General features: G+C 43.1%; 1 protein-coding gene across 1 annotated transcript in view; it reads left to right on the top strand.

The window, feature by feature from the left end:
- The window catches only part of Cfap70 (cilia and flagella associated protein 70), a 54,541-nt gene extending 29,379 nt beyond the window's left edge, over window positions 1-25,162 (top strand). Inside the window, exons 12-28 of the mRNA XM_041638909.1 lie at window positions 2,063-2,123; window positions 2,369-2,563; window positions 3,636-3,767; window positions 6,339-6,464; window positions 8,238-8,371; window positions 8,466-8,581; window positions 8,906-9,118; window positions 13,310-13,378; window positions 13,872-14,030; window positions 15,475-15,596; window positions 18,151-18,303; window positions 19,078-19,239; window positions 21,897-21,986; window positions 24,280-24,381; window positions 24,606-24,653; window positions 24,904-25,040; window positions 25,081-25,162. Of these exons, the coding sequence (XP_041494843.1) occupies window positions 2,063-2,123; window positions 2,369-2,563; window positions 3,636-3,767; window positions 6,339-6,464; window positions 8,238-8,371; window positions 8,466-8,581; window positions 8,906-9,118; window positions 13,310-13,378; window positions 13,872-14,030; window positions 15,475-15,596; window positions 18,151-18,303; window positions 19,078-19,239; window positions 21,897-21,986; window positions 24,280-24,381; window positions 24,606-24,653; window positions 24,904-24,984 (1,963 nt within the window). The 3' untranslated portion in view covers window positions 24,985-25,040; window positions 25,081-25,162. The remainder of the gene's footprint in view (window positions 1-2,062; window positions 2,124-2,368; window positions 2,564-3,635; window positions 3,768-6,338; window positions 6,465-8,237; window positions 8,372-8,465; window positions 8,582-8,905; window positions 9,119-13,309; window positions 13,379-13,871; window positions 14,031-15,474; window positions 15,597-18,150; window positions 18,304-19,077; window positions 19,240-21,896; window positions 21,987-24,279; window positions 24,382-24,605; window positions 24,654-24,903; window positions 25,041-25,080) is intronic.
- The last annotated feature ends 708 nt before the right edge of the window (window positions 25,163-25,870 follow it).

The raw sequence follows: 25,870 nt of genomic DNA, 5'->3' as shown, positions 1-25,870 counted from the left end.
GCTGTATATGCATGTATTCACGCATGTGTATTGTATATTCAGCCATGTGTGTGTTATGTGGGTATGCATATTTGTGCTGTATATTTCTGTGTGCACTTATACACACATTTATGTCTCTATATCCATGTGTGCATGTGTGGAGGCCAGAGGGCAGTGTTAGCTGTCTTCTTCAAACACTTGTACCTTAGTTTCTAAACATTATGTCTCTGTATTCTGCCTGTACTTGGCCCTTGCTTCTTCAGTCCAACCAGACTGACATCTTTTCAAGTGCTCACATGTGAGGCTCATTTGTTGTTGTTGTTGTTGTTTGTTTTGTTTTTGAGACAGGGTCTCATTATGTAGCTCTGGCTGTTCTGAACTCAAGACCAGGATGGCCTTGAACTCATAGAGATCCACCTGTCTGTGCTTCCTGAGTGCTGGGATTAAAGGTATTCATCAAGCCTGAAGTTCCTGTTGTTGCAAGCTCTTTACACTGGCCGCTTCTTTGCCTGAAATACCCCTATCCTGAATATCACATGAATTTGCCTTTCCCTTGCCTTGGGTCTTTGCCCAGAGAGCATTATTTTCATGTGGCCTTTCCTGCTGCTCGTCTGCTCCAGCAGCCTGGGCCTCCTCATCATCCTCCATGGCCCATGCTTATACTGTGTTTATCTTAGTGGTTTCTTTCCCAACCAGAAAGTAAACTCCACAAAGGCAAGGTTCTTTGTGTTGTTTAGCTCCATCCCCAGGCCTAGAAAAGCTCCTGATGGACAGTAGGAACTCACCACATATTTTCAATGAATTGATAATCCGTCTCTGGAGTGGAAACTGGGAGACTAACAGGAAAATTAAAAGGAGCTCCTTTGCAAACTGGAGAGCTGCCTCAGTGGTTAGGGATACAGATGCTCTTTCAGAGGGCCTGAGTTTGGTTATCAGCACCTACATGGTGGCTAACAACTGCTCTTAACTACAGTTCTAGGGTATCCAGTGCCCTCTTCTGGTCTCTTTAGATACTAGACAAGCACACAGTGCACATTTATAATTGTAGGCCAAGCACTCATACACATAAAATAAAAACAAGTAAATCTTTTCTTTCTTCCTTCCTTCCTTCCTTCCTTCCTTCTTTCCTTCCTTCCTTTACATTATTTATTTATTTATTTTTGAGGCCAGGTTTCTCTGTGTAGCTCTAACTATACTGAAACTCACTCTGTAGATCAGGCTGGCCTTGAATTCACAGAGGTCCCCCTAGTTCTGCTCCCTAAATGCTGAGATTAAAGGTGTGTACTACCACAACCTGATTCAAGCAAGTAAATCTTAAAAAAAAAAAGTTCTCTTAGAGTTTGATGGCATTATTGTAATTTAATAAAGCAGTTCTGTAAATTATGATTAAGAACATACTTTTTAGGGCTGTAGAGATGGCTCAGCAGTTAAGAACACTGGCTGCTCTTCTAGAGCTTCTAAGTTCAATTCCCAGCAACCACATGGTGGCTCACAACCATCTGGCATAAAGGCATTCATGAAGATACAGCACTCATATACATAAAAAAAATACATCTTTTAAAAAAACCACAAAGCCGGGTGGTGGTGGCTCATCCCTTTAATCCCAGCACTTGGGAGGCAGAGGCAGGAAGATCTCTGTGAGTTCGAGGCAAGCCTAGCCTACAAGAGCTAGTTCCAGGATAGGCTCCAAAGCTACAGAAAAACCGTGTTTCAAAACAAACAAACAAATGAGTAAATAAAAAATAAAACACAAGCTTTTTATTCTAGGTGGAAAGGAAACATTTAGTTTTACAAATCTGTGTCCTTTCAGAAACACAGACAGACATAATACCCATTATTTCCCAACCCTTAGTCCAGGGGCCACTGAGCAATGCTTGAAGAAAAAGTATGAGGATAAGAACAGGGCTCCGATTAGTACGGTCTTCTATACTGAACTAGGGTTCAGATCTCTATATGAGCGAGCACAGCAATGCTCAAGTGCACTGGAGAGACAGATATCAGATCTCCTCCACATGGACTGGGGGAAATAGGAAATAACAAAGGCATGCTGATAATAAAGGTTTTATTGTTTTTCATGATACAGGGTCAAGGAAATGATACCTCCAAGGCCACCTCTCACCCGCAGGACAGGGGGAGCTCAGAAGGTAGGTGTTAATGCTGGGGCAAAGCTGTGGGCATTTGAAGGTGGTGTTGACAGTGGCTTCCAGAGGAGAGGAGCCTCTGTGGGCTTCCCAGGCTTTCATTCAGTTCCATCTGTGATCAGTGAATCACATACAGTGTGATTCTGGCCCAGCGAATAGGACAGTTTTTACAGCTAATGTGGTGTAGGACTTCTCATCTGTGATCTAGGCATCTCTGAGGTCTGCTCACTGCATTCGTTGTCTTCCAGGCAGTGAGTGACTACCACACACAGATCAAGAGCATTTCCAGGGCCATCCTGGATGAATACCACCGAATGTTTGGAAAGCAAGTGATCAAAGTGGGAAGTGATGTAGACAGCGAAACCTTGGAGGAGCAGAAGTGCCAGCTCAATTATGAGCTCAACTGCTCTGGAAAGTACTTTGCTTTCAAAGAACAGCTCAAGGTGAAACACACATTTCCTTAGTTACATGACCAGCCTGGGAGCCCCTTCTGTACCTGTTCAATAGTTCCAGCCTCGGGAGCCCCTTCTGTACCTGTTCAATAGTTCCAGCCTCGGGAGCCCCTTCTGTACCTGTTCAATAGTTCCAGCCTCGGGAGCCCCTTCTGTACCTGTTCAGTAGTTTCAGTCCTGGGAGCCCCTTCTGTACCTGTTCAATAGTTCCAGCCTCGGGAGCCCCTTCTGTACCTGTTCAGTAGTTTCAGTCCTGGGAGCCCCTTCTGTACCTGTTCAATAGTTCCAGCCTCGGGAGCCCCTTCTGTACCTGTTCAGTAGTTTCTGCTCTGGCTCTGCTCGGATGAGTCCTCTGGGGGAAAATGTTCAGTATTTATTACAAGTGAGAGCTCGTAAGCCCTCATCTTCACTCGAGGCTGGCCTTGAGACCAGACACCACCCTCTGCCCGCTAGAAGAAATTATGTTCTTGACACTAATTGTACATATCTTTCATTTAAGTCTCCTTGATGGCAGAATTAAGAATTGAGAGCTGTTGCTGCACACCTGTAATCCTAGTTCTCAGGAAGTGAATCAAAACAAACAAAAAACTAAAAGCTTTTTTTTTAAAAAAATCTAAAAGTCTTTCAAAATAGTTTATTAAATAATAATGGTTATTATTCATTCTAGAGCATTTTTTAGTTTGGGAGATGGGTTATTTTTGATCAACAAGAGATAATAAATATTATCACATGGGGTTATTATTAGTATTAATATGATGAAGGTGTTCAACATATAACCCGACTTAAGGGGGAAAACAGTCACTGCCAGACTGTACCATAATGCTGTGCTGTATATTATTATCCCCACCATCTGAGATCTGAGATCCCCGTAGGTACTCAGAACTTTGGATAAGGACCTGAAGCAATGGCTCAGCAATTAAGAACGCTGACTTCTCTTCTAGAGGACTCACATTTGGTTCCCAGCACCCATCTGTAACTCTAGTCTCAGGGAATCTGATGCCAACTTCTGGCCTCTGTGGGCGTCATCAGAATGTTATCAGAAGGGAATGTGTGTGTCTTGCAGCATGCGGTGGTAAAGATTGTGAGAGAGAAATACTTGAAGACAACAGCATTTGAAAGCCAGGAGGAACTGCAGACATTTATCAGTGAGCTTTATGTGTTCTTGGTAGATCAAATGCATGTGGCCTTAAACCAGGTAGGTGTTTACAGCTCGGATCCCGCTCCCCTTGGAGAAGAGCAGGGCTTCTTTTGAAACACTGCTCTCTTCTTGGTTTATTTCGTTCCTTTAGTGTGCAGATGCTGATAAGATAGTCTGTTCTGCACAAGGTCCTGGCCATGCCTGCTCTTCAGTTCCCCAGAAAAACTGGTTCTCTAGATTTCAAAAATGTTACATGGGACTGGAGAGATGGCTTAGCAGTTAGGAATATCAGTGCTCTTCCAGAGGACACAAATTAATTCCTGGCACCCATATGGTGGCTCACAACTCTAAGTCTAGTGCCCAGGCTTCTGAACCCTCAGCTAGCCTCGGACAAGGACATGCAGGCACCAAAATAAGCATGTACCTAAATAAAATAAAAGATTTTTTTAATGTGGCGAATTGTTAAATAAAAGCTATGGAAATTGTGAAACAAAAAATTATTTTATTAATGTGCACAAGTCTCAGTTTTCTCAGGATGATAAAAAAAGGGAAAACTGTGTCTGGGTATCTTAAAAGTTGTGTTACTGTGAAGATGACGGTAGCAATTAAATTGCACATTTAAATTTTTTAATACATTTTTATTTATTTTGTATGTGTATTGCCATGTTGTGCACACGTGGAGATTCCTCTTGCCATTGTGTGGGTCTCAGGGACCGAACTCGGGTCATTAGAATTAGCAGCAGACTCCTTTGCCCACTGAGCCTCTTGAAGCTCAGGACATCCATTTTAATGGCTGATGATCCTTTCTTCCTACTTGTCTGCTTGTGCTGGATTTGGACAGTTGGCTTCTTGCCGGCTTTTATGCCTTCCTGCGTGTAGTTAGTTGTTACTTGATGTGAACAGTGACAAAATCAAATCTTATCATGGCCAGGGAGTCCCTGGCCGGCCAGCCCACTTCACAGTCTCTGTCCGCTTTTCTCTTTCTTAACTGCTTTTCTTTCCTGCCACCCAGCCTTTCTCTTCACATGATTCAGTCTTCCTGGTATAGGTAGGCAGGAGAGTACAGTCGTATAGGACTAAAAGGACAGTCCTGCACAGACACAGGTGATGTCTAGGACTAAAAGGACAGTCCCACTTAGGCACAGACACTGGTTGGGTTTGTTTGGAAAATTCTTGACCGTTGACATGAGATGGGATTTGCTACTGTCTCTGTCCCCAGGGATCTTTTGTTTAGGAGAGGAGACAAGCACAAAACACAAATGGGATGGAACATATCTCCACAGAGCAGGCCGGGGGCCTGTGTGATGCTGGGACCTTTCAGGGAAGGCTTCATGAAAGATTGTGGCTTGAGCTGGGCCTTCAAAGTTGCAGACATATCCAGGTGGCTCAAGAGCATTGAATACCAGGCCCATCACAAGGTTAAGAGTTCAAGAATGCAGCATACACAGAAAGTTCACAGAGTTCGGGCGCAGAGGCTGAAGTTGTCTCGAGTTGGAGAAGCAGGACTTGAAGCTGGGGATCCATTCCTGATGAGGGTTTTGGGGTATGGAGGGGAGGCCTTGAACACTACACAAAGAACATTTGCAAGGTCAGAGGAACTCAATGACTGTTAAGAGCACTGGCTGCTCTCCAAGAAGACCTGGGTTCAATTCCCAGCACCTACATGGTGGCTCACAACCGCCTGTCACTCCAGTTCCAGGGGATCTGATGTCCTCTTGTGGCCTCCATCGGTACCGGGTATGCACATGGTGAACTGTCTTTAGCAAGACACCCATAGGCATAAGATAATTTTTTTAATTTAAAGTTTTCCTTTTTCCAGTTAACAGGAACAATGAATTGAATTACTCATACTGGGGTATAGTTTGATTATATCAATATGGTACAGAAAAGCTCTATCAAGGAAAACAAAAAAATCAGGTAAATGGAGGAAGCTATTGTTAGGAAGTCCCAGGTACAAAACTATGAAAGAAGCTAGGTTTGAAATGGAAGGATTAGACGTGAAAAGGAGAAAGCATTGGGTGAGTCTTCCTTGATATCAAAAGGACAGAGCCACAGATGGAAACAACTTAGGGGGGAAGTTGAAAGGTGAGGGTTTAGGCTGGAGATATAGCTCAGTGCTAGAGCAGTTCCCTGGCATGTGCAAGGTCCTGGGTTCAATCTCCACTACCTTAAAAAAAATTAAGGCTTGCTTGTCTAATGACTTCTCTTTTCTCCTTCCTTTCTTCCTCGTGACAGTGTTTCACATAATCTAGGTTAGCCCTGAACTTGCCATGTAGCCAAGGATGGCCTTGAACTGATCTTTCTGCCCCCCCTCAAGTGCCCGCTGTGCTTAGCCTAGCCTTTCTATTACTTCTCTGAAATAGCTCCTTACTGAAGTGATGGGACTTGGCCTAATAGCTGTGAGCATGAAATACCAGTTACTCAGTAGATGAGACAGGAGGATTGAAAGTTAAAGATTTGCATGGTCTACAGAGTGCATTCAAGACAAGTGTACTTCTCTGTTCCTACATGATTGCACATGCGTGTGCACACACACACTACAGTCTCATTTAATGTGATGGTTGGATCTCACATCCAGTTTATTCTCATAATTGTTTCATTCTGTTTGTTTACCATCTCAATGACAAGTCCATGCCAGACGACATGCAAGGCACTGCCTCAACAATTCATACCAGCAGTGAACAGCTTCGACTCTTCGCATTTGAGGCAGAAGTCAATGAGAATTTTGAAATGGCAGCAGTATATTATGAAGAGGTAGCTAAATATCTCAGTGATGATTATTGTTATTATTTGTGAATCTATGTAAAATGATAGTTTGCTATTAACATCAAACTTGCCCAGTGAAAGGATAGACACAGATCAGTAAACAGAGAGGGAGACCAAAAATATGACCATATAAATAAGATCATTTGGCGTTTTGGTTTGGTTTGGTCTCATTTATTCAAGGCTAACCTTAACTGAACTCACTATATATAGCCAAGGACGAACTTGAACTTTTCTTCTTCCTGCCTCTACCTCCCCAGTGTTAGGATCACAGCAGCACATACAACACTCACAGTTCATGTGGTACTGGAGATCCAACACAAGCCATGAGCACGCTAGGCAAGTACTGTACCAGACGAACTGTACCCACAGTCCAGGTTTCGGAGCTTTGAGACAAGGTCTCTCTGTATATCTCAGGCTGACCTATGAGATCTTCCTGTTTCAACCTCCTATGTCTCTGTCTGTCATCCTGAGATTACAGACAGGTTATCATACCTATCTGGCTTTTTTTACTTGAGTGCTAGGATCTGAAATCCGGCCCTCATGTTACATGATGAACGCCATCTCCCCAGTAGCCAGGTCATTTGATTTTTAATGAAACTGTACAATAAATTCAATGTAGAAATGAGTTGTTTCAACAAATGAGAACAGTTGGCAGTCCACATGCAAAACGAATGAACCTTGATCTGACTTTAAACATTTTGCAAAAATTAATGATAAATGGATAATTAATCTAAATGTAAAACATGGATCATTCAAAAGAAACATAGAAGTAAATCTCCTTGACCAGGTCTTATAGGGTCCTTGACAGAAGACCCAAGGACAGAAGGTCAGCACCAGAAGGCAGAGCAGGAAGACTGCTATACATTGGAAGTCAGCTTGGGCTATATCACAAGTTCCAAGCTAGCCAGGGCTACAAAAGTACAGATTAGGAGAAATATATTTTTCAAACAACTTTTATCCATAATTTAAGACTCCAAATGCAGCCAGGCATTGTGGTGCTTCTTTAATCCCAGGACTTGGGAGGCAGAGGCAGGTGGATCCCTGTGAGTTCAAGGCCTGCTTCATCTACATAGTGAGTTCCAGAACAGTTAGAGCTATATAGTGAGACCCTGACTCTAAAAAACAAACAAAGACTCAATATGCACCGTTTTTATAAAAGTAGTTAGTGTCTGTTTTAATTATTTTGGGTATACTTAAGAGTGGAATTGCTGACTATACAGTGATTCTGTGTTTAACTTTTGAAGGGTTTCCACTGGATTTGACAGGATTGGCCTTCATCTGTAGGTTGCTCTTAGCAGCACTGGCATCTTAACATCAACTCTCCCCGTGCTGACTGAACTCAGGGTGTCCTTCCATTTATTCAAGTTTTCTTTCATTTCTTTAAACCATGTTTATAGTTTTCATTTACATGAGGTATCCTTTTTCTTGCATTCATAGGTAATTGTATATATTTTCCATCTCAAGATCATGGCAGTATTATTAGCTATTCAAGTAAGTCCTTAGTTCCTGAGGCACTGATTGAGTTCAGGAATAAATCTCTCGAGGATTCTGTCTTTAGGTCATGTCAACTTTTTGACCTTATACTCAAAGCTAGAACAGCACTTCTAGCTGGTCCTCTGGGTCCTGTGTAAGCAAAAGAAAGGTGATGGTTTTGACTTTCATAATGCATGGTATTTATGGGGCTTTTACTGTGTAGTATACACAAAAAGTGGGGCATAGTGTCGCAATAACCCTGTTCCTCCTGATACTTTGTGTGCCTAGAGGTTGGTCCGTGAGCCCCAGAACCTGGATCACTGGCTGGATTATGGTGCCTTTTGCCTTCTCACTGAAGACATCACGAAAGCACAGGAGTGTTTCCGGAAAGCCCTTTCCCTGAACGAGAGTCATATTCACAGGTAGAAGGGAAACGGAGAACAATGAGTAGGAGCAGATAAGCTACAACATGACCTAGGACCAGACTGCTAACCGTGCTAGCGGGTCTCTTCCCAGCTTGTTGCTGTGTGGTGTCCTTGCTATCTTGTTGGAGAACTATGAGCAAGCAGAAATCTTCTTTGAGGATGCTACGTGCTTGGAGCCCAGCAGTGTTATCGCCTGGACTTTACTTGGTAGGCTGTGGCCCTGGTGCGCATGTGGGCTTTCCTCCATCACCAGATTCTTTCTCCTATTTAGTGACTGAAGATGTAGGATTTTTTTTAGGGGAGGGGTGTAAGGAGTTTGAGACAAGGTTTCTTTGTGTAGCCCTGGATGTACCAGGCTGGCCACAGACTCTGAGAGTTCCATCTGCCTTCCAATTGCTGGGATTAAAGGCGCGCACAGCCAGATGTGGTTTTAAACTCTAGGAAAACAGAGCAAAGAGAAATGAAAGGTGCCCACTCTCACCCACACTGGTGGGAGCTGAGTCCTCTATCTCAGCTTCTTTATTTCCTCAGGGTTGTTCTATGAAATTCAGAATAATGACATTCGAATGGAAATGGCATTTCACGAGGCGTTCAAACAGCTTCAGGCACGAACCCTCCAAACAAAGCTGAAGAGCGCCGGCGCCATGGAGAACACTGAGGAGGGAGTGAAGATGGAGCACAGTTTTGGCCCTTGGGGAGCCGTACACGATTCTGCCACAGCCATGAAATCAGAAGGCCCGACAGGTGGGAGTGGGATGTGGAGATGGGAAATGTCCGTGGGAACTTACTGGCCTAGGAGTAGGACCTGGCACAAAGTAGGCGAAGGCAGTGTTTGTTCAAAAATACTGAAAGTTTCAGTCATTTCAGCCGTATCGGGAGACACCATGCTTATTAATAACTCATCGTCAGGGAACTGGCCAGAAGCATCTGCTGATGCTGATTTTCATATCATAGAGAATTTACTCCCTTCATCAATAACCCTTAAAAATAGGTATTGAAGGGCTGGAGAGATGGCTCAGAGGTTAAGAGCATTGCCTCTCTTCCTAGAGGTCCTGAGTTCAACTCCCAGCAACCACATGGTGGCTCACAACCATCTGTAATGGGGTCTGGTGCCCTGTTCTGGCCTACAGGCATACACACAGACAGAATACTGTATATATAATAAATAAATATTTTTTAAAAAATAGGTATTGAAGCCAGATGGTGGTGGCGTGTGCCTTTAATCCCAGCACTTGGGAGGCAGAGGCAGGCAGATCTCTTGTGAGTTCAAGGCCAGCCTGGTCTGTAAGAGCTAGTTCCAGGACAGACTCCAAAGTTACAGAGAAACCCTGTCTCGAAAAACCAAAAACAAACAAAAAAACAAAGCGAAAAAAAGGGTACTGTTCTGAATACATTAAAATGTTTTAATGTTTTTCTTTTGTCTTTTTCTTCCTACCATGTAATTCTTAAATATATCTATTATTAATCCACTTCCCCTCCCCTGTTCTCTATCCCTGTATATTTTAAAGATTTTTTTTTAGATTTATTTATTTAATTTGGGTTTTTTGAGACAGGGTTTCTCTGTGGCTTTGGAGCCTGTCTTGGAACTAGCTTTTTTAGACCAGGCTGGCCTCGAACTCACAGAGCTCTACCTGCCTCTGCCTCCCGAGTGTTGGGATTAAAGGCGTGCGCCACCACTGCCGGGCTCCATCTATGTATTTATGTATTGGGTTGGGAGACATTTGTACCCTGACACCTATGCAGCAGTCAGAGGATAGCCTTGAGGAGTCGGGTCTGTCCTTCCACCACGTGACTTTCTGGTGTGGAACTCGGGTTTAATGACAGGCACCTCCATCCGCTGAGCCATATAACCAGCCCAAATTTGCTAGTTTTTAAGTTTTAGAATTCTAGAAACATTCTAGATTTTTAATAGAACTTCTAGAGTTATTTGGTATGTGCTTTTCATGTGGTGTTTTACCAATTGTAATAATTTTGAGATTGAACCATGGTGCACCACTTCTATCAGCTCCCTGGTTTTACTTCCACACTGCATCCCAGTGTAGAGAGAGCCCTGCATGCCTATCCGTTGCTTCATGCTTGGTTGCTTCTATGTTGGGGTGATTGAGCTACTGACATTAGGTTCCAGTTTTTGCAGGAGAGACTATTTTTTGGACTGTAGTAATCAGTTTATTTCACAGATTCTTGAACGCACAAGCTCCAGAGAGCAACTGGGTCTTCAAATACACACAAGTATCAAATGAATTTTCACCCTTACATTGAAATAGGCCTGAAGCAGTTGAAACATAAGAAAAATAAGAGCTTTTAGCTATGTATTAACTGAGAAACTACATACAAACCAAATATTATGGAAAGGGGCTAAAAGGAAGGAGGCTGAACGGGCAGGGAGATGTGAAAGTGTTGGAACAAGATAGACTTTCATGTTGCTCCTGTAAACACCTAGAAACTCACCAGCTGAGACCATAGGTTATTAAGTAATGTGGTTTATATTTTCTAAATATCTGGAAGTTTTCAAGATATACTTGCTTCCTGTTTTTTTTTTTAAGATTTGTTTGTTATATGTAGTGTCCTGTCTCCATGTATGCCTACTCACCAGAAGAGGGCACCAGATCTCATTACAGATGGCTGTGAGTCACCATGTGGTTGCTGGGAATTGAACTCAGGACCTCTGGAAGAGCAGCCAGAAGTCAATGCTCTTAACCTCTGAGCCATCTCTCCAGCCCACTCACCTGCTTTTTACTCACAGTGTTATCTCATTGTGACTGGAAAATAAACTTTCTTTAAGTTGAATTCTTCAAAATTATTGAAACTTGTTTTTATGGGCCAAATAGTCTGTCTTGATAAATATCCTTAATGAAGACAGTGCTCTGCAGATGTGGATGAAGTTGTTAGCAGCTGTGCTTCAGTTCTCTGTCAGTTTGGGCACAGTTTTAAAGATGGGGTTTCCCTTAGTAGCACAGGCTAGCCTTGATCTTGCTGTCATTCAGCCCCATCTCCCAAGACTATAGACATGGGTCACCATACCTGGCTGGAGTTTTTTTTTTTTTTTTAGAATATTTTCCTCAACTAACTTTATAATTGTCTCATGTTTAGATCTTTAGGGAGTCCATTTAAAAATATTCTGCTAGGTGGAGAGTATGTTTTATTTTTATTTTTTTTTTTGTCCAGATAGCTATATAGTTTTCTCTGCAATCTCTACTAACTTCATTATTTCCCCCTTGAGGTAAGGTATGTATTCCTAAACTCTGACTTGTCATCCTGACATATTTGTCAGATGTAAACATATATATAAGCATTGAATACATGTCTTTTATGGCTATGGTTTTGACCTGTGCCTTAATATCTGGCATATCAGGTTCTCACATGTGACTGTATCACTTAGCTATGTGTGGACCTTTATTTGTCTGTATGGATTTTATAGTGAATATAGTAAGTGTATTTTTTAAATGTAGCTACATTTTTTCTTTTCTTTTCTTTCTTTCTTTTTCTTTCTTTTTTTTAAATATTTATTTATTTATTTATTATGTATATATACAATGTTCTGTCTGTGTGTATCCCTGCAGGCCAGGAGAGGGCACCAGACCTCATTACAGATGGTTGTGAGCCACCATGTGGTTGCTGGGAACTGAACTCAGGACCTTTGGAAGAGCAGGCAATGCTCTTAACCACTGAGCCATCTCTCCAGCCCCCCTTTCTTTCTTTTTCTTTTCAGTTTTTGTGACAGGGTTTCTATATAACAACTCTAGCTGTCCTGGAACTTGCTTTGTAGACCAGGCTGGCCTTGAACTCACAGAGATCCTCCTGCTTCTGCTTCCCACGTGCTGGGATTAAAGAAGTGTGCCACCACTGCCCAGCTGCTATAATCTTTATTCGAACTGTATTCAAATTAGAGATTATTTGAGGGATAATTAATATTTATATTAGCCCCATCTGTCCTGTGTGGCGATGATGCCTCCACTTAATAAATTTTCTTCTTTGTCTTTTTGTTTGTTTGTGGGGTTTTTTTTGTTTTTGTTTTTTGTTTTTTTTTTTTTGAAACAGGGTTTTCTCTGTAGCTTTGGAGCCTGTCCTGGAACTAGCTCTTGTAGACCAGGCTGGCCTTGAACTCACAGAGATCCTTCTGCCTCTGCCTCCTGAGTGTTGGGATTAAAGGTGTGTGACACCACCGCCCAGCTTCTTGTTTTTTACTAAAATTTTAACACTTTATTTAATAAGACCCTGTTTAGTAAAAAAATTTCTAGTTATTTCTAGATTCCAGATAGTTTTTATTGAATTTGTATGTAGAAGCCTCGTTTCTCTCTTACTCTAATGAAATAATGATTTTTGTTGGTTCTTTAAAATATGACTATGAGCTGGGCATGGTATCCATACCTTTAATCCCAGTGGTTGAGAGGCAGGGGCAGGTAGATCTCATTCTAGAGAATGAGTTCTAGGGCAGCCAGGACCACACAGAGAAACTCTGTCTTGAAAAACCATCCAACCAACCAGATAAACATGACTGATACCCACCAGTCGACATAGTTTCGTCTTCTCCCTCCCAATGTTCATGTCAAATACCTTTTTAAAAATGTTTTGCTTTATTTTTAATTTTATGTGTGCATATGTGTCTGAGTAAGGAGTTTGTGGAGGCTTGTGATCCCCTGGAGCAGGAAGGAGTTCTAGGCAGCTGGGAGCCCCCTGATGTGGATGCTGGGAGCCAAGCTCCCCGGCCCTTTTGGAACTTATGCTCCAAGCCCTGGGCCACCTCTGTGCGGCCCCTACATTATCTTGTTATTTCCTCCAATATTGTCATAATTTCCCCTTTTCTTTTTAAATTTTCATCTTTCATTACTTTGCGATTTCTGGTGTAATTTCTCAGCTTTCATCTCTTCTATGTCTGAAGCTACTGGTTTTTGTTATTTTCCTCTGAAAAATTACCAAGAGTTTTTTGTTATTCAGGGATCAAACTCAGGAGCTCCCACACGCTGAATCCTCATCTCCCCGCTGAGCTGCAGTCCCAGCCCCAAGGTTGTTGTTGCTGTTTTACTTATTCTTTGTATCATCATCTTCTGTGTCTTTGATGTGGTTCCCCCCCCCCCCGCCCCCAAAGTTGAAAGTATTTTGTGGGCGGTGTGTTTCCCTCACTGCCTCTGCCCTCTGGGTTCATGTCTTCCCAGATCTTATGCATTCAGTTCAGTTCGTTATCTGCTTCTGTGAGTTGTTCCTCTCCCCCACTTCCTGCTGAGCCCTGGCGGAAGAGGTCCTGTCCCTTGGGAGCCTTACTGTTGTCTGTGCTGTCCTTTTCTTCTCCTGTGAGTTCTTGAGGTTGTGGACCTGGCAAAGGACTGCAGTGCCTGTGCTGTGTGGCCTCACCATGCCTGGGACCGACGAGGTGGGAGGCGCTTACAGTCTTTGTTCACGATGCCCACACATTAGCCCGGTAGTGTTTGCACATTTTCACCCCTGCGACCTTCCAGTGCCGGGGACGAAGCTCCTTTTCATCGTTATCTGATCTGTTTAGGACCAAGCACTGTCTTGTCCAGTCTAGACGAGTTTATTGAAGAATCATCTAAGGCGCATTCTGAGTCGCAGGAACCAATAATGACTTTACAGCCTCTGGAACCTTCTCTTGCCCAGAAATCATCCAATGTGCTATTAAAAGAGCTAACAGCGAAAAAAGGTAAGTAAGAGTCAGTGTTTTCCCTGGAAAGAGGGCTGTAAATAAACCAGCTGAGCACAAGGACTCTCGGGACTGTGGGTCCTGATGAAGGTACACTGAACAAGGAATCTCGGGACTGTGGGTCCTGATGAAGGTACACTGAACAAGGACTTTGAGGACTGTGGGTCCTGATGAAGGTACACTGAACAAGGACTCTGAGGACTGTGGGTCCTGATGAAGGTACACTGAACAAGGACTCTGAGGACTGTGGGTCCTGATGAAGTTATACTGACTACACTTCTTCACATTAGTAATTCTTCACATTAGTCCAGGGTCTGAAATCCAAACTCCATGTTGGAACTCCTTTGATAAATATGGATTTTAATTTTGTTCACACAAGTATCTAACAGAACTGTAATTTTCCAATGAGTATTCATTTTCAGAATATCTGTAAGTTGTGTTTCAAACCCAAGGATGTCTGAGAATACCTCTTTAAATTAATTGGTTAATTTTTTTTGTGTGTGTGTGTGTGTGTGTGTGTGTGTGTGTGTGTGTGTGCCGCACTTGTGGAGGCCAGAGGCCAACACTAGGTGTCTGCCTTAGTCATCTGCTCCAGACCACAGAATTATGCAGGAAGGGTACACACAGCTGACCTTCAGGGTCAGCTCATGTGAGATGCTTATCTCCCGTGGGACACATCATTTGGCAGGGGATGAGCAGTTCTGTCAGCAGAGATGCGCATCTCACTAACCTTATCTCCAGTACGATAAGGAATACCACCTTCTGAATGTGCTACTGTCTCGGTTGCAGACTTCTTGTGTGAAGAGCTCTTTCCCTCAGATTACAGTTTGGGGATTCTTTCCATAGTACCACAGTGTGTTTATCTTGTAGTGGGCACAATTCCCCTATGCATTGGTACATTGGATGACTTTTCCCAACAGTGCATGAGTCTGTGGTCTCAATGTTTCAGCTGTCTTGACTGGCCCATGAGTACAGGGATCTGTTGGGTTTGTGTTGTTTTGTTTTGTTTGTGGGATTTCAGTGGCGCACCTGTGCCTGGCTTTTCTCATGGCAGATGGAAGTCAGAACTCATGCCTCTACTGACTGCGTCTCGCCAGGCCCTTTAATGGTTTCAAAGCCCTTCATCCGGTTGTGACTGGCCCCTCATCCGGTTGTGACTGGCCCCTCATCCTGTTGTGACTGGCCCCTCATCCTGTTGTGACTGGCCCTCATCCGGTTGTGACTGGCCCCTCATCCGGTTGTGGTGGCCTTTAGAACCACATTTACCACGAAGGCCTTTGAGTCGGCTTTTGAGTCATAACTACAAATAGTCTATTGCTTCCCAGAATCTGATCTTTATCTCACTGGAGATCAGAATATTATTCTCCATATCTTATTAAATATGTCTGAGCTTCTGGCATTCCCTATTTGCATCTGGTCTTCAATCCTGTTAATCTATTTCCAGAAACATCGAAATGTCAAGATTCCTCGGCCTTTTTGCATTCTACTCCTTATGCTATCCCCCAACCTCCCGCCACAATCTTCATGGAGACCATTCGTTTTCTGATGAAGGTCAATGCTGTCCAGGTCAGAATGTTGGGATGGGCACAGATGGAAGAGTTTAGTGAATTCTGTATTCTATCCATAGCCGTGTCTTGAAAATTTAAGTATGTGTGAAGCAGAAACCAAAGATAATTTTGGTGCTGGGGACTGAACTTGGAGCCTCCTACAAACTACACACATATTCCACCACTGAGCTCTCTTGCTAATTCCTCAAGCATACTTTTAAGGGCATTTCTTCCCAAATGTGAGGGCTCTCCAAACACCAGTCACTCTCTGCAGATGCTATCAGCTGAAGTCTGTTCCCCATAGAATGCCCCAGAACAAAGTCAGGCTCTACATTTGACTGCACCCGACCTCTTTCTTTTAAAAATATTTTTACATTTACTTCTCTTGGAGGAGACACATGCATGTGGAGGTCATAAATCTTCTCCTCCTACCATGTGAGTTCTGGGGACTGAACTCAGATATTGTAGCAGCAAACACCTTTACCCACTGATCGTTCTTGTCAGTTCCTGAGCTCTTTTGTTGGCAGAGGCTGCTCGTTTGTCTTCTGGCCACCTAGACTCCCGAAATAATCATGCAGAAATCTGTATTAATTGCAATACTGTTTGGCCAATAGCTTAAGCATATTTTTAGCTTGCTCTTATATCCTAAACTAACCTATCTCTATTAATCTGTGTATCGCCACGTGGTTGTGGCTTACCAGGTAAAGTTCTGTCCTTCATCTGGCGACTGTCTCCGGTGGGGTTACATGGCTTCTCCCTGACTCGCCTATTCTCTCTCTCTCTCTCTTTCTCTCTCTCTCTGTATATATATATATATATATATATATATATATATATATATACACACTCTCTGTATATATATATATATATACACTCTCTGTATATATATATATATACACATATATATATGTATATATACACACACACAGACACATATATATTTTCATTCCAGCCTGGCTATATTCTGTTAAGCCATTGGCCAAAAGCAGCTTCTTTATTAACCAATGGTAATAAAACACTCATAGCATACAGAGGGGAATCCCACATCACTTTTACTTTTAGGAACTTATAAATCTTGGAGATTCATAGGTACCTGATTATACCTCTTTTACCATCCATTCCCGAAAACAGATACACAGTGCTATGTGAGAGAGGGCTAAAAACATTAAATTATTTTTTTTAATATTTGTTTATTTATTTATTATGTATACAATATTCTGTCTGCATGTATGCCTGCAGGCCAGAAGATGGCACCAGATCTCATTACAGATGGTTGTGGGCCACCATGTGGTTGCCGGGAATTGAACTCAGGACCTTTGGAAGAGCAGGCAGTGCTCTTAACCACTGAGCCATTTCTCCAGCCCCCAACATTAAATTATTTTAATGGTACAACTAGGCAAGATGGCTTAGTGGGTAAAGGGGTGAGGCCTTGAGTTTGACTTCTGGTACACACATGATGGGAGAGCCAACTCCTGCGAAAGTTATTTCCTTACCTCCACATACACAACGTAGTACCCATGTGCCCCTGCCCCCACCTCTACAAACATGCATCCACATACATTATTTCCAAATTTACTGACCCACATAGTCACAGGCAGAGCAGCTGGGGAATGCAGTCTTCTTCCCCAAAAGGAAGACTATCCAATAAGCACATGCCCACATGAGGGGTGCTCATGAGTAAGCAGTGGGAGGGAGAGTGAAATCTAGGACTGGTAGAGTTGGCCCTGATCCTGCAATCACACGCCTCCTGAAGGGCATGCAGTCTCACAAAAGGATGGGCTGGACCACATTGAAAAAGAGCCTTTCACACAGGGGAGTATTCCCAGTAGAAACAGGCTCTCTCCTCAGTGAGTACATCCCATCTCCCCTGGTCAGACCACCCGCAGCAGGTAGAGCTGACAGGCTTATGTATCAAGGGCTGAAACACTAAGAATAGACTGCAAAAACTGAGGAGGCTCCACTTCTGCTTTGCAAGCATATCTGACTGCAGCAGATTTGCAGGTCATTTGAATTGAGGAGGTGGGGAAAAGAGCCTCAAATGCACTGGTAAGCATAAATGTTTAGTGGTATGGCAAAAGCAGGTATTTATGTTTGTGAAATTCCAAATCTTAGCATTTCAGAGAGGTGGGGCTTGCCTCATTATAAGTTTCCTTAAAATGTCAACAGTTTGAAAATGTTACGTCCTGTAAGCAGACGACTGAAGCCTTTTCCTGTACGCAATACATACAGTCTACATACACCAGGGCCAGCACCATGCGGTACTGCGGGGTCTAACTCCCAGTCTGGTGACCACCGGGGCCAGCACCGTGCAGTGCTGCGGGGTCTAACTCCCAGTCTGGTGGCTCCGGGGCCAGCACCGTGCAGCGCTGCAGGGTGTTCACTCGAAAATGTTGATATTTACTGACTGAATAGCTGTTACTAGAACATGAAGTACTGAATGCTTATGATTTGCTCTTGTCCCTTTGCCACTAAAGATGCTCATTTTACTCTGTGAGGCACCCCTCACTGCTGTAAAGCTCTGCGGCTATTACAAGCAGTCATTTTATGCTCTTGATCATTGGCTTTCCTTGCAGTTTGTGCACAGAGTGCTGGCACATGAGCTGCTGTGCCCTCAAGGAGGACCCAGTTGTGAATATTATTTGGTTCTGGCCCAGACACATCTTCTCAAGAAGGACTTTGCTAAGACAGAGGAGTACCTTCAGCAAGCAGCCCAGATGGACTATCTGGTACTGATTTTCCTAGATAAAGCCTCTTGAATGGGAGGAGAGGTGTGACCAGGCTTTTTTAAAATAGAGATGACAGCAGGGCTCAAAAATGTGGATCTCAGCAGCTAAGGGGCTTGAACCCAGAAGTTTGAGGCGGGCACAGGCAGCATGAGGAAACTGTCTCAAAACAGAGTAGTGGTACCATGTCATGGAGAGAGTTCTGATGTGCATGGTGTGTGTGTGTGTGTAACATTTACACTTGTGTTTTTTTTTCTTAAGTGAGCATGAGTTTTACAAAAGGTAAAGAGAATAGACAAAGTGGGCATTTAGCAGAAATTTCTCATTATTTCAAGTTTCTAGACTTCTATTTGCTCTGAATAGCATTATCCTGATTACAGTTGAGTGTTTGTCTTAATAGTCACCCCTGAAGACCAAATGGCTTTGAGGAATCAGAAAAATGAGAACAGACCTAGGAAATTATTCCCTAGCGTGACAAATACAGTTCTTTGTGTGTGCTCTGGAGAGAAGACTTGGTAGGAGACCATGTGATGATAGCACTGTACCTTTAATCCCAGTACTGCAGAGGCAGGCAAATCTTTGTGAGTTTGAGATCAGCTTGGTCTACAGAGCGAGTTTTGAGTTCCAGGCCAGCCAGGACAGCCAGGGATACACAGAGAAACCCTATCTTGATAAAACACAGAAAAAAGAGAAATGTACCAATCTAACTTTAAATGTTAAATAAAATTCATTAAAGACTGAAGTACCAGTCACCCTGCATGTTCTCTGCTTCCTCAGAACCCTAATGTCTGGGGTGTGAAGGGTCATCTCTATTTTCTGAGCGGAGACCACGCGGAGGCCAAGGCATGCTACGAGCGAACTATTAGTTTTGTAGTTGATGCTTCTGAGATGCACTTCATCTTCCTACGCCTGGGACACATCTACCTGGAGGAGAAGGAGGTAATGGAGAGAGAAGACTGGGAAACCATGACCCAGGATCTGTAGGGGCGATGGAGAAACCTAGAGCAACCCGAAGAGTCCCGTCCTCTGTCCTCCCACCCCACCTTCTTTTTAGGGACTTTCATTCTGGTAAATCTACCCTGCAGAAAAGAACTCGGGACACGTCAGAATAAAGTTATGAAATTTATTAAGTAGAGATACAGAATAACACACCGTTTAGCTAAACATGGGTGGGAGAGGAGGGAGTAAAACTGACGTAAGAACAATACACATCCAAAATGGGCGTGGGCTTCTCCAGAGATCAGTCTGGATATCGTCATATGGGTATTGTGAGCTGTAATTTAAGAGGAGCTTTAAAGATTAAGCAAGTTGTTAAAAATCAGAGTGTAAAATCTAAGTTGTGGGGCTGGAGCGATATATTAATATATAAATGTCAGTTTTTATATATTAACCAACAGGAACATGACGTCACAGTGCTGGACAATGCACATGGGAAGGCTGAGCCAGGGCTGAGAGAAGTCACAGCCCTGCTGCAGTGAAGTAAATGAGACATTTTCTTTCTTTTTTTTTTTTTTTCGAGACAGGGTTTCTTGTAGCTTTGGAGCCTGTCCTGACTGGAACTAGCTCTTGTAGACCAGGCTGGCCTTGAACTCACAAAGATCCTCCTGCCTCTGCCTTGTGAGTGCTGGGATTAAGGGCGTGCACCACCACTGCCTGGCTGACATTTTCTTTCTAATGTCATTGCAAGCTGCATCTTCAAGGCACTACTGAATTTATAGTTACTAAGCAACCAGTTCCTAGATTAAACATTCAAGGTCAGCTGTAGATATAAGGCAAGAAATAAGCCACTGAGTCCTACAGGGTCTTGCTGAGTGTGGCAGTGTGTACCTATGGTCCTAGTGCTCAAGGGCTTAGGTCACAGGACTCTTGAGCACAGAACTTTCAAGTCAACCTGGGGAAAATACTGAGGTCTTGTCTCAAACAACAAAAAAGAGACAATGGTCTAGGGATATAGTGCAGTTGGTTGAATGCATATTTATCATGAATACAGCCTTGAGATCAAAGAAAACGGGGTGTGGTGGCACATCCTTGGAATTTCAGGTTTCAGAAAGTAGAGGCTGGGGAATCAGTCATTGAAGGGTCAGCCTGGGCTACAGCAAGCTTGAGGCTAGTCTGGGCTATATGAGACTGATGCGGGATTTTCCTCTGTGTGCTGTGATTACCACTGATAAATAAAGGAACTGCTTTGGATCTATAGCAGAGCTATAGAAAAACAGAGCTAGATGGGGAAAACTAAACGGAATGCTGGGAGAAAAGAGGTGGAATCAGAGAGAAGCTATGTAGCCCTGCCAGAACTTTGCCAGTAAGACACTGCCACGTGGCGATACACAGATTAATCAAATGATTTAAATTAATATGTAAGATTTAGCCAATAAGAAGCTAGAGCTAATGGGCCAAGCAGTGTTTTAAATATAGTTTCTGTGTCATCATTTTGGGGCTGAGCAGCTGGAAATGAACAAGCGGCCCTCCTTACAACATGAGACCCTGTTGCACGAATATTAAAAACCCAGAGACAGATATTTGGGTTCAAGATGAAAATCAGAAAAGCAAAACAGCCAGCCACTGGTTCTCACCTCTATCTCAGACTGAAATGGGCGAGATTCTAGATTCTGTCTCCACAAATCCTTAGACTAAAGACTGAGCCTGAGACCTGTCTCTTCCCACTTTATATTCCCCTCTAGTGCTGGGGTTAAAAGTGTGCACCACCACCACCCAGCCTCTACGGCTAACTAGTGTGGCTGCTGGGATTAAAGGTGTGTGCTACCACTGCCTGGCCTGTATGGCTGACTAGTGTGGCACACTTGATTTATTAGACCACAAACAGTATACCACTATATCTGTTTCAGCTTCACCCACACTAAAAGAAAAAAGATGGAATCTTATTATGTTACAAGACTGCCTTTGAACTTTTGGGCTCAACCAATCCTCTTCTCTCATCTCTCAGACATTGAGTAGCTGGAGTATAGACTTTGCATCTGAAGGAAGCTGGATCTTTGAATGTCTCTAAATGTCTTCTGTGGCACATTTAGACTTTTCTGATAGGAGACCAGGTTCTCAGAGGGACCAGAGGCTCAGTATCTGTCATCCTTCCATATGATGCCACTTCCAAGGGAAAAGATTTAGTTCATAAAGTCTAGACAGAATTCAGATGAGCACTGTGCCTGCCCAGAATGTCCAGCGTAAGTCCCTCTCTCGTCTTCAGATCCGCTCCCAGGTTCTCACCCTTCTGACCTTTCATTTTGGCTTCCTCATCTCCCCCAGTCCTCTTGTATCAGCTCCTTTAAAGGAGCCCTGAAAATATAATCCAGTAGGGCAGTGGTGGCGCACTCCTTTAATTCCAGCACTGGGGAGGCCGAGACAGGCAGATCTCTGTGAGTTCAAGCCAGCCTGGTCTACAGAGTGGGTTCCAGGCTCCAAAGCTACAGAGAAACCCTATCTTGAAAAGCACCCCCCCCAAAAAAAAGGAAAAATAAAAGAAAGAAAATATAATCCAAGGAGTCACTCAATTCGAGATTATTCTGGAGCAAAACTGTCAAGAAAATCACAGTTACCTTACAACATGGTGTTTGAAACTTAATGTTGCTTTCTTTCAACAGTATGAAAAGGCAAAGAGAACCTACATGCAAGCCTGCAAGAGAGCCCCTTCATGCCTGACCTGGCTAGGACTAGGAATTGCCTGTTACAGGGTAAGAAAACAGAGTCTGAATACCAGGCCCTGATTCCTTGGTCCTCCGAGCATATTGTGGGGGGTTGTAATGATGGTGGAATGGCAGTCTGCTCTAATGAAAAAAACTTTTTCAAAATTACCCATAAGGCCAGGCGGTGGTGGTATATGCCTTTTAAGCCAGGACTCAGGAGGCAGAGGCAGGCGGATTTCTGTGAATTCAAGGCCAGCCTGGTCTACAGAGCTAGTTCCAGGATAGTCAGGGCTGTTACACAGAGAAACACTGTCTCGATAAAACAACAACAAAAAAAAAAAAAAGGAAAAAAGGAAGGAAGGAAGGAAGGAAGAAAGGAAGAAGGAAGGAAAGAGCATTGCCTGCTCGTTCAGAGGACCTGGTTTCAATTCCTGGCACCCACATGGCAGCCCAATGTCTGTAAGCACAAGTCCAGGGGATCCAATGAATGCAGACAAAATACCAATGCACATAAAATAAAATTAAACAAAATGAAAAAAAAAGAAAAATCTTAGGCAAACCTAGCCTGAGAAATCTGAGATATAAATAGACCGAAGTGAGCTCACAGGGCTACACAACCAGTTACGGAGTCAATGTTATTCTTTTAGCTTTTTATCATGGACAGTTTAAAATGTTGTCTGTAAAGAGAAAAAAAATGCCTTCTACTCTACCCTGCTTTAGCCATCATTAACTTAAGGTCGCCGTTGTCTTCATCCTTGACATTTCTTTCCTCTGCAGTCTTTCAAAGCACCTGTGAGACATGGCACAGTTCATCTGCAAATCTGCTAACATGGTCAGCAGACTCTAAGTCCCATCCTGTCCAGTGCCAGGGATGGGATTCTCATGTACCTAGGGTGGCCTCAAACTCACAGTTTAGCCAAAAATATCCTTCAACTCCTCATCTTTTCCCCTTACCTAACCAGTCCTGGGGTTGTAGACAGATGTTTTCCATCAAGGCCGTGAGGCTGCTGATGTCTATCATATTCAGAGTCCCTGCCTTGAGGCTGGGACAGCCCTTCCATCATTCAGGAGGTAAAAGTGGAGGCAGAGGAAAGTAGTTGTTTATGGGGTGAAGGCCAGCCAGGGCTGCAGAGAGACCTTGTCTCAGAAAAATAAAAAGAGTTTTATATGCATGATGTACTCAGTCACGCCCCATACCTTTGTAGTTAGTCCCTTTAGCTCTCCTGACCTTGTGTGTCTAACAAACTTCATGGTTCCTCTCTGAGGCTATCCTTTGGTGTTAGGGTAGATCCAATGCTGTTTCTCTTTGTTCTACTTCTAGATCGCAGGTGTGCTTTTACTATAGAAATATTTATTTTTATTTTGTAATGGAACTGTTTTATGTTTTTTTATTTTTCATCATGTTTTGCTTTTTTGTTGTTTTTTAATGTGTCTACCAGTGAGGTCTTTGACGGTAGGGTGCGGTATACCTGCGCACGTATTTTCTTATCAGCATCAAGTATACAAATGTGGAGTGACTGAATAATCAATACCCGAAAGCCCTGATGAGCAGGTCAAACATGGCCATGATTGAAAGGCTACTAACCCTTCATCTTTTCTTGGGCTTAGAAACTCTCTCTGTCTCTCTTTGTGTGTGCTTTGTTTTTCAAGTCAAGGCTTCTCTGTGCAGTCCTGGTTTTCCTAGAACTCGCTCTGTAAACCAGGCTGGCCTTAAATTCAGAAATTCTCCTCAAGCCAGGCAGTGGTGGCGTAAGCCTTTAATCCCAGCACTTGGGAGGCAGAAGCAGGCGGATCTCTGTGAGTTCAAGACCAGCCTGGTCTACAAGAGCTAGTTCCAGGACAGGCTCCAAAACCACAGAGAAACCCTGTCTCGAAAAAGCAAAAAAAAAAAAAAAAAAGAAATTAGCCTGCTTCTGCCTTCTGAGTGCACCACTGCTGCCCGGCTTTCAAAACTGGAAAAAAAATCTAGGCCTGGTGGCTCATGCCTATAATCCCAATGCCTGGTCAGCTGAGTAGGATAGTTTCAGTTTCAAGGCCAGTCCTGCTGAGAGTCTCTACACAGGAAGGCCCAGTCTCTAAATAAATAATTTTAAAACAAAATAGATAAAAAAAGAAGTTACTTTATCACGGGGAGGAGAGAGATATATATCTACCATATATCCATTCACAAATAATACCTATTAATAGTTACGAAATTATATAAGAACATGTAAAATATATGCTGCATGTGACCCCAGGGTTTTGAGGTTTTGTTTGGAAGAGCACTGGTATAGGTCATGGACATCTTAAGTGAAAAGCACTCTGGACTGTGTCTCTTCTCTCTCCCTCTCCCTCCGCCAAGCTGGAGGAGCTCACCGAGGCTGAGGACGCTCTCTCCGAAGCCAATGCACTGAATAACTACAATGCTGAAGTATGGGCTTATCTGGCTCTGGTCTGTCTGAAGGTAAAGTGTTTCTTATGGTCCCTTCACAAAGCCCTTTCAGGGAACAGGCAAGGGCCCAACTAAGAAAGGTAAGATGGCTGTTAACACGTAATAACCCAAGTTTGATCAGCTCTAGATTTGGTCATTGTACTGATGACAATGGAAATGTCAGTCTTAGGCAGTCGCTCCTTGAAAAGATTATGCTTAGTAATCATTAACTCACATGTTCTGTGTGTTTCTTTCAGGTTGGACGACAGCTGGAAGCTGAGCAGGCCTACAAGTACACAATAAAGGTATGCGGCAGAGGGCTGTAAGACCCAGAATGTAGATTGTGAGCACTCAGTGCTTGATGGATTTCCGCCGAGGGAAACACACACCCATGAAAACAACACAACATTCTAAGTCTTTAAGGGAGCTCCCATGGTATTGAGAATATCGGAAAAGCCCATTTTATCCCTTCAAATTTGGAGCCTCACAAATTAGGGTTCTTCAAAGCTTCATGGTGTTCGAGTTAGCTGCTGTTTCCCCGTCTTGTTTCTGCAGCTGAAACTGAAAGATGAGGCTCTGCTTACAGAAATCCACACCGTTCAGGAAATGGTTGGGTTTGGAAATCCATCTTTCTGACATCCTTAAAAATGGATATTCAATATGGAACCACAGCATCTCACCTTCCTTCCCAAATTGTCACGACAATGTGAAAACAAAATAAGAAACTTCCAAATTGTCACGACATGAAACCTGACCTCTTCCCCCCTTAGCTGTTAACTATAAATCAGATCACAATTAAAAAGGAAAAATCAAATTTATCAGTGTTGTTTTTTGAGTCTTATATATTTCATGTTTATACAATTATGTAACTAACTAATAAATATATTTTGTGAGTAGCTATATGGCATAATGGTGTGACTATTACAATTTCTGATGAAGCTTATCATCAATTGCCAAGGTTCTTGACTAGCTTCAGTTACTGCGACTTGGCAATGAAGGCATCATCTTCAAAGGTGAGCTTAGAACACTGTCATCTACATCACTGGGTAAGGGAGCAGAGGATATTCTTGAGGCTAAGCCTTTTGGGAGAGCTGAAAGAAGGGTCTTTAAGACAGACATACTAATTTCTTTAAATCAACCAGTATCTTCATGGATGTAAATCAGGAGTGGCTTTTACACACCATTGTGATCAGAGTTGCAAAATTCACTAGTGAAGCCATAATTCTAGGTCTTGAGAGGACAAAGAAATCATACCCTTAATTTCTTAGAACATGTTGCAGTAAAGGGGGGAAATGAACGCCCTCTCCCCCTTTATTTACTTAGTTGTTTTGTATTTATTTCGAGGCAGGGGTTCTCTGTGCAACAGTCCTGGCTGTCCTGGAACTAGATCTGTAGAACAGAGCTGGTCTTGAACTCATGAGATCCGCCTGCCTCTGCCTTCCCAATGGCGTGCGCCACCACCGCCCGACTCCCCATCCACCCACCTTATTTTTTTTTTTTTTATTTTCGAGACAGGGTTTCT

This window comes from Microtus oregoni, unplaced genomic scaffold (assembly GCF_018167655.1).
Source record: "Microtus oregoni isolate MIOR12 unplaced genomic scaffold, Mior012 000056F_ref0000123, whole genome shotgun sequence".
In the NCBI taxonomy this organism is placed as follows: Eukaryota; Metazoa; Chordata; class Mammalia; order Rodentia; family Cricetidae; genus Microtus; species Microtus oregoni.
The sequence above is the reverse complement of the archived record's forward strand: the minus strand, read 5'-3'. Positions and strand labels throughout refer to the sequence as shown.